Genomic DNA, 12711 nt, shown 5'->3' with positions numbered 1-12711 from the left:
CAACGGCTTGTGGCGACCGCACGTTACTTTAGTAGGTTATACTTTAGGAAACTTAGGAAAAAACCGTTACCAAATTATTAACTATTACCAAGGGAATAAATAAGCCAAAATCAAAAGGAGAAGTAAACAAAATTGAATTTGTTAGTAAGCAATATATACACGAATATTATGTAAACAATAAAATGCCAGAAAATGTATTGAAGTATTTAGCTATAATTGGAAATAGGTATTGGGACTTAAAAATTAAAATTAACTTTTTTTGAATTCTTTTTTTTTTATTTGTTATTTACTTATATAGGAACGATCTCAATATTAATTCTTTAACGACAAAGACTGAAATAAATTTAATATAATATAATAATATGTATCCATTAGGTGAAATAATATAAAAATTGTAATTTTTTGTTTGTTTTTCTCAATTACAAAAATAAGTACTGAACATTTTTGAAAATCACGTAAATCATTGTGTTAGGCTTACAGATAGACTCGGCAGGGATATAGACAAATGGGTATTGTCTGACCACCGGCCGACAAAAACAGGTTGCTGCCGACTATGTTTCTTAACTTGAGTATAGTTCCAATTTGCTGTACATAATCACTCTCAAAGTTGAAAATCGAAGTATTTTATTAATTACTTATCGTGTATACGGACACACAAAAAGACCACATATCATTGTAACACGAAGGGTTATTATATAGAAGAAATAAACGTAGAGAGGAAGGACCATAAAGGAAAACCAAGATAACAATAATATATTCAACAGATAATAAAAAATTAATGGTGTGACGTATATGTAGAAATAAATAGGAAAGCGAATGATAGAGGAGATTTGAAGATGGCTGCAAACCTATCTACGAATTGAAATCATAGAGAGAGAGAGAGACGCAATATCATTATCATATCATATTGCGTAGTTATAGTTCACTCAATACTCGTTTTTTATTAAGATTACACTGCTTTTTACAAATTACTACTTTTTATCTATTTAAATAAATCATAAACAATTTGTAAAAAATAAAATAGGTCGTAACTTATCAGTTCTAATAGAATGAAATGTTTGACATCATCCTTTTTTTATTGCATTTGTATACTCATATATTAAGTCAATAAAATACTAAAATAGTATTGTGCTACTGTGTGATCATGACTTTAAAATAAAAATAAAATTTTGTAGTTCTCAAATTGACGACATCTACTGGTAAATCATAGACTTGATTTATAACTAGAAAATTAAGACAAAACAATAATTAGTATTTTATTAGTATATATAATTAGTAAGAAATAAAAGTACCGAATGCTGGAGAAAAACATTGAATAAAAATGCCCTAATCGAGCGAAGTCACCCTCTCCGATTTTATCCTTCAGAATGTATACTTTATTTTATTATGTTTATGGTTTTTAGAATTTTTAAGTACACTCAAATTCCACCTAGATATTTTGATTGATTATACTTTTTAAATAGTACACCTTGTGGCTTAGACAAGTAATCATCTTGTTAGATTAGGTTTCATTAAATTATAACATAAGAACAATATCTTGAGACGTTGTACATACTTGAGCCTTGATAATGTTTTAATTTTGAATTTCATTACCTAAATAATTTTATTTATTAAAAATTTAGTTCGATTAAATTTGATTTTTAATCTAATAAATATAAGTATTTCACTTGTTTCAAATTTTCACAATACGTTATTATGATAATCGGAATTCTAATAATGATTTCAGAAAGCGTTTTGAGTATTATAGAAAATCTATGAATGAATATGGATAGAATATTTACATAACATCTTTAATTTACACGACTATAATGATAAGATAATAAGAATTTATCTCTCAGTGGACATATTTTATACCTAGATTTAAGTCTCAATATTTAGTTTTTATTTGGTTTTCTCATTTTTGGTGAACTTTCAAGGGCGTGGAGTTAGGTCTAGATTCGGTGACCTGAGGATTACATGTCTATAGTTGAGACTGTGTTACAACGACTTAAATGTAATATTTAAATATACTTATACCTATTTTTGTGTTTAACAATTATTTATTACTGACCACAATGCGTTCTGGGCTGTGCAGTTATACGTCCAGACGAACCTATATTGGCAACTCGCCACTGTTAAATTTAATTAAATTAAAACACAATACTTTGATATTTGCCTCAGGTTTATAGTGTACATAGCTGTAAAAAAGGTTTTTGAAAGTTCAATTACTTTTGTTTTGTACAAGTACCTACGCACATACAGAATACCTACCGACCACGGGTTACGTGATCCACGAATTAATTGTTATGTTTAATATAATAGTAAGAGTATTTTTCACGAGTTAAAACATTGGAGTAAATGAATATTATTTACGCAGTCTTACTAATTACTTTTAGTTCGTGAAAAAAACGTATTATGGTATAATAAAATGATACACATAAACCATTATACTTTATATATCTGTATAGAGTATAAACTGTAATACATATATATAAATATGATAATATATAATATATAATATATATCTATAATGATATATTAATACACATTATAATAATATTATGTTAGTATTGATGTTTTATGATATATGATGGAAAATAAAACGTAATATCGCCATTTGAAATTTAACGTTTATCATACTATTGTTATATAATTTATATCTGTTGACAATTACAATTTACTTATTAAATATGTGTACACTTTAAAGCAGTAAATAAAATAATGAATTAACTGTGTGCAAGAAATGAAAAATACATTTTAGTATGTTAATCGATGACAATTGGTAGTATACAAGTGTTGCATTTAATTAACTATTTTATGATGCAATGTTTTCCAGTAGGTAGGGTTATATGTATTACGCTATTCGTATCTACACAGTTTATTAAATTGCGCGCGTTTATATAAACTTTAAAATGTATATATTTAGCATGTATTGATTTTTCTGAAATAATACGAAGAACTGCGTTTAAGTTATTGTTATTAACATTTAATAGTAAAATTGACGTTTCCGGTTAAGAGACCCCACAGATTGACTTTTCAGAAACAATAGGTCCTTTTATATTCCCAAATTACAGCAATTAGTATTCTAGGTTCGAACTGTTCATTTTATACACCGATAATAATAAGAAAATATTCACTATCGCGGTTTGGTAGGGTGCTTATCCTTTTTTGTATTTATTGTGTATTGATCTAGAAGAAAAAAAACAACAATCAAATCATTGAGGAATATTATTATTTTTAATTCAATTCTCACGGTTTTTAGTCGCAACGAATATTCGAAATCTTAAATATAAATATTTATAATATTAATTATATACTTAAACTATAATGATATATGTGTAGCAAGCAAAAAGTAAATTGTCCCTCTTGGATGAAAAGTGTGTCGTATTTTTGTGGATCCGGTCGGTAATATTATTGGTGACAACTTCAGCTTTTCAGCTTCACTTATGAGCGACTTCTCATAAAAAAGTTTATAATGCTAGAAACAACTAATAAAGGTTTTATTTTGATTTAAGTGAGAACGATATAAAAGTGAATTTAATTTAGTCTTTTGCGAAAATATTGATATTCTATAATTATATAAATACCAAATCCATAAAAGTAATATAAAATACAAATTTATATAACGATACGTCATTATGAATTAGCTAATAGGAACTGTAAATCGTCAATAACAGATATTAAGTTAAATAAGCTTATGCCTTATATTAATACGTATCTAAGTATTATAAGCTTATAATGTTATATTTGTTGATTACGATTGTATGTTTGGCGGCTTAGAACGATGCAATTTTAAAATATGCAATATCAGAGATGAAACTGCCAGGTACCTGTAATGTCGATGCTTTTATACGAGACTTGTTATTTATTTATTATCAGTTCGTTTAGGAACTAATGTCAATCACGGGGAAAAAAGCCGACTCTTAAATATAGTTATATAAATTTAAAACTTTTTCTCCCATCAAAGTTCGAATAAAAGTATTTCCACGTACCTGCCAGCATGATTTCGACAGTGCATAAACTTTCGCGATATACTTTTTAAATTATTGAATATGTATTATGTATAGATGTGTGTAGCGAGGATAGTGTCTTATCGGTATGTACATTCGGTACGCGCAGTTTGACGATAAGTGGTTTTAAATTGGACGGTTTAACCATCCGTCGATAAATATGAATAATTATGAAAATCAGCTGGTATAATAAATAATTACTGATAAATATTTCACCACCGCTTTTATTTGTCGGTTTCGAATTCGAGTAGAGAATGAATATTGATAAAAAAGAAGTCGCCAAGCATTAAAGATCGACAACCGCTGGTCACTGGTCATAGTCAGATTTCGAGCTCGGGCCGATGTAATGGTCGGAATACGTAGATTATTTATCGATGTATTACATTTTCAGAAGGTATTATAAACCATAATATTATTATGAACTATATATTATTATCTTCCATAATATATTTACCGTCTAAACTCAATCCTGGAAAAATTTGGGCATTTCTAAAACGCTTTTCTCATCATCCGTAGCGATTGCTCCGTGAATACGAAGTATAATAATATACCTATTATGATGTTTAATTTAACAGACCGTAATTTATTTTGAAAATAATATTATTGCGTTATAGACGATGCCGTTTCTCGGATGCGATAGTGTTCTTGAGTACGGTGTACCATTTTAGTGAATCGGCGGAGCTATTAATGGGTTGAGCGCTTACGGAATTATGCATTTTCTTTCGTTCACGGCTAAAATATTTTCTTTCGGCATAGTAATATTGTTAACGTACCCGAAAGTCACCCGTGACGTGTGTATAATTGATACAGATTTTAGCGGGAATAGCCTGAAAACCCTCATTATTTCGGGTAATAATATTACAAAAGAAGCGAAAACGGATGAATATGTAAGCGAAAAACTGCGGAATAATATATGCCTACGTCGAACGATATTCAGAATAATAGTTTTTGGAACTCGATGCGATTCATTGATTTTTAATTTTAAAATACAACTATAGTATAAGTACCTCGGCAATTGTTTAGCTTTTTTCAAATTAATTTTTTTTTTCTTTTTTACTCTCGGACCTCTTAAATAACGTACCCGATCAAACTCCGGCCTTAGCCAATTTTATCCTATTACCCAATCAGTTTTGAGTTTTCCTTCAAATATTTAAATTAATTTCAAATATGTCTGGATTTGGCCACAAAAACGTTGTATTTTTAGTGATTGAAAATATGATATAAGATATTGTTTTATGATATTAAAATTTGTAGCATATAAACTTAGAAAGTCGTGGCCAAACTTTTACATAAGACTCGTATTACGGGTGAATACATAGTGTTTATATCTACATAATACGTTTTAAGCTTAACTCCAATTCCAAAGAGGTTTTGGATTCGTAAATTGTACAAAGATTTGTATATATATATCGTTAGGTAGGTCAAAACTTTATGGACTTTTCAAACTTAAATTTGTTGGGTTGATGTCTTTTGCCTCCAAAGAACTTTAACTCAAGATGATTAAAGTATTATTTGTTTTTGTCAATATTTTTGTAGATTGAAATAGCGATAATTATGATGAAAAGAACAAAATTTTGGACGTGGATATTGCGCATTGTGCAAAACCGTATATATGTATCTATAAAGGTATCTTATTATACTATTAAATTGACTCAATAAAAAGGTAATGATTGTAGTATTTTATGACGAGACATATTATAATACTCTGTTAGTGAATAAAATGTTATAAACTTCTCAGAAAAATCTAAAATGGCCTACGAGAAAATCATTTTAACGATAATAATTTAATTATTATTGAGGTGACGAATACAGCACTACACACAGTCTTTCGAATTATATGCTATACACTCAATTATGAAGTTTGCGTTTTATTTACAATACTCAATCATAACGAACTATGCTATTAAACATGTTATATTATTTGATAGCGATAATCTTACCAGGTTACCTTTGTCACGATCATAATTTCTTATTAATTCTTTCTATTCTTTATTATACCAGCATTTAGATTTTCTAGTTACTATAAATTAAGTGAATAAGGTCAGATTTACACCGGAAACGACCGATAAACATAGATGATGTTGATTTATAAAATATTCAAAATTAATTGTAGTTTTAAAATGTAATTATTGTATGAAAAAATAATAAATTGACAACATACAAAAATAAAATGAGTAGTTGCTTTATACACACATACATATATATATATATATATTTTTAAAGTAACTACATAGTTTCATAGCACAGTTTAAATCTGAATTTAAAAAAAATGTTGGACGTTTTATATTAATTATTTAGTATTTGTTACTTATTGTTTGATAATTATTTTAAATTAAAATATAATATTCATACAATTATAGTAGATAGGTATGTAGAGTTATTAATTTTTTAATTTATTATAACATCATAATAACATTAAATTTGTTTAGTTAATTTATAGGGGTTTTATCGATTCCGCCGTTTTCATATAATTAGGTTTATGACAAATCTATTAGATAGATTTTTTACAGGTAAAAAGGTCATTTCAGCGCAATCGTTATACGCCCGATTTATAATGTGTAAAAATTGTAAAAATTTACGAAAAAAAATTTGGATTTATATTATATAGCTGGCTTATAATAGGCATGTACCAAGTACCGTGTACCGTGTAGAATAACGTGCAGTACACGTCAGTAAATGTCTTAGAAAATATTATGTATTATGTCGGTCTTAATAGTTAAAATAATAATATTATGCAGCACTTATATCGTATCGAATTCTGTGATTTGGCTAATTGTTGATATTTCAAAATCAGTTGCCCGTTAATCTTCAAAGTATCTTCTGGAGTATCGGAGTAGATATGGTTATTATAGTTGCGTCGCAGCGTTGTGCTTAAAGTTAAAGCCATAGCCGTATATCAGTAGAACAGTTTATGGTAGATATTATATTTGCCGTACTCGTAAGTAGACAATACACGTTTCTACGATATTGGAAGTTTTTCGACTAGACTGAGTTTTGTATTTGCATAAACGGCTTATATTATTAATATATTACATATACACGCACGGTAAAAGATAATTAATCGATTATCAACCATTTTTATACGCGAGAATTGTTTTTAAGAATAATTATTATCAAAAACTACCCGTATACATAAATATTATAAACATAATACAATATGTATTATGTAAATATAAATGTTATGCACTTATCTGAAAGTACGTATAAGATAATTAAATTATAAAAGTTTGTTAAGTACACTATTATAGTTTAATCCTATACGAGTATAGTATAATCTCATATTCCCGTTATTTGTTTTTGAAGAATTTATTTAACGTTTCTGAAATAAATTAGTTTTTAATTGTTATAATATTAAATATTAGCTTTATATATATGTATAATTAAATGAATATTCTCGACTGATTGTGTGATTATGTTTTAGATTGTATTTTTGACTCAGGTCATCACTATTATTATTTATTAATTATTATTGTAATGAACACAATACAAATTAAAATTGGGAAGTTTTGTTTCAGGTAATTTGAATTGTTGGTATGCGAATAACTCATTTTATCACAATACTTGAACACTCTCATCAAATTTATATACGTGCTATTGAGGTACTTAGGGCGTATTTTTATAAGAAGAAAATAAAATACTAAAAAACAATACAAACGTATGTAATTTTGAAACTCTTAAACAATTTTGGCATTGAATAATATGTTTTCTTATTAATTTTATAAAATATGTATATTGCTTGCTTACTTGCTTAGTACGTATTAAGAATTTACCTGTGTAATGAAAAATTGTAAAAGAAGTGTATGTACGTTTATTTGTACAGAAATTTTTATTCTATATAACGAAGTATATTACTGAATTAAGGGATAACTAAATAAATTAATATTCTGTTTTTATACAATAATTATGTTAGTACACTAGTGAAATTTTTACATTAGGTAAGTGACATGAATGTGACATTCTATACACTAAACTTTCTTTTTAATCATTTGGTATAAATATAATTAACGAATAATTAATAAAATAAAAAAAAGTTATAAAAGCACTTAAAAAATAGTACCGAAGCAAATAATACATTTAAAGTGGCATACAAATTAAAAAAATTTAGGTTTTGGAGTATATCTTTTAGTAAAATATATATTGCTATATATTATACTATATGCCTAGGTAGATAGTACTATACAGGATGATTTTTGATTCTTAGTGAAGCGATTGATGGACGACATACTTGAAAATAAGGACCTAGATTCTAGATACTAAATATACTATAGATATTGTTCTTCCTGTACAATAAATTTTTTTTTAAATAACTAATAACTATTATTATTATTATTATTATTATTACTATTATTTTAACTATTATTTAACTATTTTATTTAACTATTTATTTTTATTTTATTTTTTTACTATTTATTTTATTTACCTCATTCAAAATTCAATTGCGTAGTTTATCAGTTTTAAAATGTTAATATACTACGAGGATTTTGTGTTTAAATTTTTTTTTACGAAAAAAAAGAATTTTATAATATCCTAAAAAAAAACGAACACGTTCTTTCCAATAGGGCGATTTATTGAGCATGTTCAGTGTTCAAATTCATTTTTAATTCTGAGCAGAGCGATGAATGTATCACATTTTATAATAATGAATTTTTTTTCTGCATACACGATATAAAGTCTTAAAAAATAAAATGCTTCAATCTTCAATGTTGATAGAAAATTTAATTTAATTCTTACTTTAAAAAGGTCAAATTTAAAATTCACAATTTTTTTCAAAATAATCGGGAAAAACAAAAAACAAAAAATTCAAAGAATAATTAGAGTTTTTAAGATAATCATTTGAAAAATGTAAAAAATATAAATGCATTATTTTTGCATTATATTTCACTCGCAAGTTCAAATTTGGATAAATCTCAAAATTAAACTTTGAATTTACTTTTTTAAAAAATATTATTTTATAATGATTTAAAATAATGTAAAAAAATAATAACTTTTATGGTAACGATAGTTTAATGTTTATGTATTGCACTATAATATATTATTATTGATAGGTGTGCCTATTATGGTTTTAATTTTTTACAGAAACATAATAAGAATTGGAAAAGTTATATTGCGAACCGTGAAATATACATTATATCTATATTGATGGTTTTAATTAATATGAAATGTTGTCAATTTTAATATACTGGTAGGTTATTCCTATATTCAACACGTCAACTGTAGGTACCTATAAATATAGCATCAATATATTGCATTAATACGGTCGGTGTTTAAATTAAATCGTCTACCAAGCCTTTGACAATATAAAGCTTTTTGTTAATAAAACAGTAGTTTGACTAGGTACAACCCGGTAAATCAAAATATTTCACCGTATAATGTACCTACGAATTTGCAATTACCAATTAAAATTTTCTAGCCTACATGCATATTATATAATATCGATATCGTATATAATACGAGTAGGTTCCTATCTTCCTATATATTGACAATAACGAGCGCACCGACACGTATGATACGACTTATATCCAGTAAATGTATTATATTCAAAAGCTGATGTAAATGCCTATTAAATTATCAAAATACCAAGTTGTATAAAGTAATGGTGGTGAATGCATGGCACGCGTAACCCTTGGTAGGTACATTGGCCAAATTTTAACGGTACGCAAAAATATTTTTATTTCATTTAACAATGAATCTTGCATATTTTAAGGACGATTAATTCTAAATATTTTAGTTGCTAAGTAGAAAATTAATATGAAAGTTTGGAACTCACTTCCAAGTTGTTCTAGACATATTTTGTACTAGAAATAGAATCAATATACATTATAAACATTATGCTCAATCCCATTTTTCACACTTTCATAGTGAATTTATTCAAATTTTGATTTTTTAAATAATATTTAAAGACCATATCCTTAAGAATGGATTATTTTGTACTGCTTAAGAAAGAATATATATGGTCATACATACTCCTGTTTCTCCATGCCCCACCCCCACTTTTTTGCTGTAAATTATTTAGTGAATCAATTTTTTGAAAATTTTTATTTACCTCATTCAAAATTCAATTGCGTAGTTTATCAGTTTTAAAATGTTAATATACTACGAGGATTTTGTGTTTAAATTTTTTTTTACGAAAATAAAGAATTTTATAATATCCTAAAAAAAAACGAACACGTTCTTTCCAAACACGCTACTACAAAAAATATAATATACAAGTACCTGATTTTGAATAGGTACGACTACGCGTATATATACAACACATTTTGACTTAAGTTATTAATTTTAATTATCCATTACAATGTGGGTATGAACAATTTTCCACGTAGTTCGATTCGTTCGACTTGCCGTTGTAATAATATAATATTAAAACGTTTTTTAATTAACTTTATAGCCAGTCAGCCAGTCATCCATATAGATTATTTATGTAGACTGTACCAATAACACCGATTACTGCCGTCGAAGAGTTACGTCGTCGTTGCCGATACACACCACAAACAGTCAATACTATTCACACGACCATCACGCGCGTCCCACGCACATAAATATATATATTTATCACCATCAGTCTATATAATATATATATATATATATTTATATATATATATCGATGTGCAATACGTTTTCAGCTCATGTTTCTATGTATTATATATGTATGTGACAGTGGCAGTCGAGTGCATAATATAATTTATTTATTTTCGCGAAAAAAGCGTGAAAAGCCTTTTTGGATTTCATTATAATATATATATACACACACACACACACACACACACACCCCCTATATGTATAGGTATAATATGCGCGTACGCTCTATGAACGCGTACATAGAGGTACACTCACACCCGCTCACACCCCGTGAATCGTGAGACCGCGTGCCGCGTGTTTTACTCTGTGACCGAAAACGTACACGGGACGGCACTCCGGTCGCACGCTCATCCGAGTGACCGAGTGCGTAGCGGTTTAGTCTGTGCGCCAGCCTTTCGTCAGACGGTCGCGGACGCGAGGGATTGTCGGCGGCCAAATTTATCGTCCTTACGCGCGCCGCGATGGTTCCGTTTGTGGTCCTGGCCGTCATCTGCTCGGCGTACCTGTTTGCCATCGGCCCGGGTTCCTCGTAAGTGTAGTCGCCCCCTCATCAACCAGTGGTGAAGGGAGTTTCTCTAGTTTCAAAATTATATATAACCATATACAGGTTCCCTACAGGGCTTAAGATTGAAAACGGTTTTTTCCGATTTTGGTTTTAAAATTGTTTTCACTGGTATTTACAACCAATTTATAGCCCGGTATTTTTTTTTTCAAAAAATCTATATGTTACCGTCAAAGACGAAAATGTAGGAATGTCTATACCTAGGTAACGACGTGTCCGATAAAATAAGGGTGTACGCGATGTTAACTGGGAAATAACGTTAATGCAAATTATTATCAAGCAACGGTGCGGATTAATCATTATTTTTTTTTAGATTAAAACGATAATATTCCAGCCTTTTTTAGTCATAAATAATAACATTGCTTATTGAATTTGAAACGGGTCTGCATTGTAAAATCTATTTATCTAATGAGTTAATCAGTACTAACAATAATAGTACTTCCGGAATCTACAATATGTCGGAGATCGTTTAATATCAATATTAATTTTAGAATACACTATAATAATAATTATATATATACATATATAAATCAATGGTATTATTAGTAAAAATCCCTGTTTAATATTTTGTTAAACAAAATAATTTAAAATTATCAACATCGTCCACTAAGGCTATGAATTTATTACATTTTTACTTAAATTAAATACTTCTTTGACGGTAACGTTATAGACTAGACATTTCAAAATTTGCGTCCTCCGATACTATATATTATTAATATTGTTACCATATTATTACCGTATACTGTATGTGTCTATACCTGTACTTGAACTGCGACCACAGTTACGTCGTCTGTCGTGTCATTTGGCTTTTATCGTATTGTTATTGGTCGTTGTAATCATGGTATCACAAATCACATCCATCATGATGTATCAAGTTGGGTCAAGCTCAACTTTTGGACAGGACGTGGCAGACGACAAAGATATGAATCCGGTTTTATAGTTTTGTATACCTGTATATTTTTAATATTAATATTATAAGTTGACTGTAATTATAAAGGCTGTGGTATTTATTTTACCTATTGGCCTAAAATCAAAACAATTATTATATGTAATTACTTATGACGAGTCTCAGTAATGTAATATAGCATATATAGGTATGATAGAATATCCACGCGATTTATGGAATTATATTGAAAATTTTTGTTTTCTCAAATTGTTGTACTTATAAATATTTCCATTTCCATTAGATATACGTAAAATATTTTATCCATTTATTTCTACACCAATATATCCGGTTATCGTGTATACCGGACGTTTTTTTTAATCATAAGGTAATAACTAACAATTATTGTATGATGTTACTATTATAATAATTTGTTTTAATTTCGATTCTTATTAAAACCATAGAAGTGTAAGGAGGGATTGATAAATATAGCGATTTCAATGAAACGGTAAATTTAACGTCACAAACATAGTTTCAGTTGAGGTCATAGGCGTGTCCACAGGGGGTGCAGCCTGTGCAAGTTATGCATCTGAGATCCCTAAGATTTCCAGTGGCATTTGCTACAGGCTTATCGAAAATATATATATATATATATAGCTGTCATGGCCACAAAGATAATAAAACAATATTAAGCAGGATTT

General features: G+C 28.1%; 1 protein-coding gene across 1 annotated transcript in view; it reads left to right on the top strand.

Moving 5' to 3' along the window:
* Window positions 1–10960: 10960 nt before the first annotated feature.
* Window positions 10961–12711, top strand: part of LOC113548152 (glycine receptor subunit beta-type 4-like) — a 211258-nt gene continuing 209507 nt past the window's right edge. Inside the window, exon 1 of the mRNA XM_026948874.1 lies at window positions 10961–11094. Coding sequence (XP_026804675.1) covers window positions 11027–11094 — 68 coding nt within the window. The 5' untranslated portion in view covers window positions 10961–11026. The remainder of the gene's footprint in view (window positions 11095–12711) is intronic.

Source organism: Rhopalosiphum maidis, chromosome 1, assembly GCF_003676215.2.
Source record: "Rhopalosiphum maidis isolate BTI-1 chromosome 1, ASM367621v3, whole genome shotgun sequence".
NCBI lineage: Eukaryota > Metazoa > Arthropoda > Insecta > Hemiptera > Aphididae > Rhopalosiphum > Rhopalosiphum maidis.
Note: the sequence above shows the minus strand (reverse complement) of the source record. Positions and strands in the feature narration are given on the sequence as shown.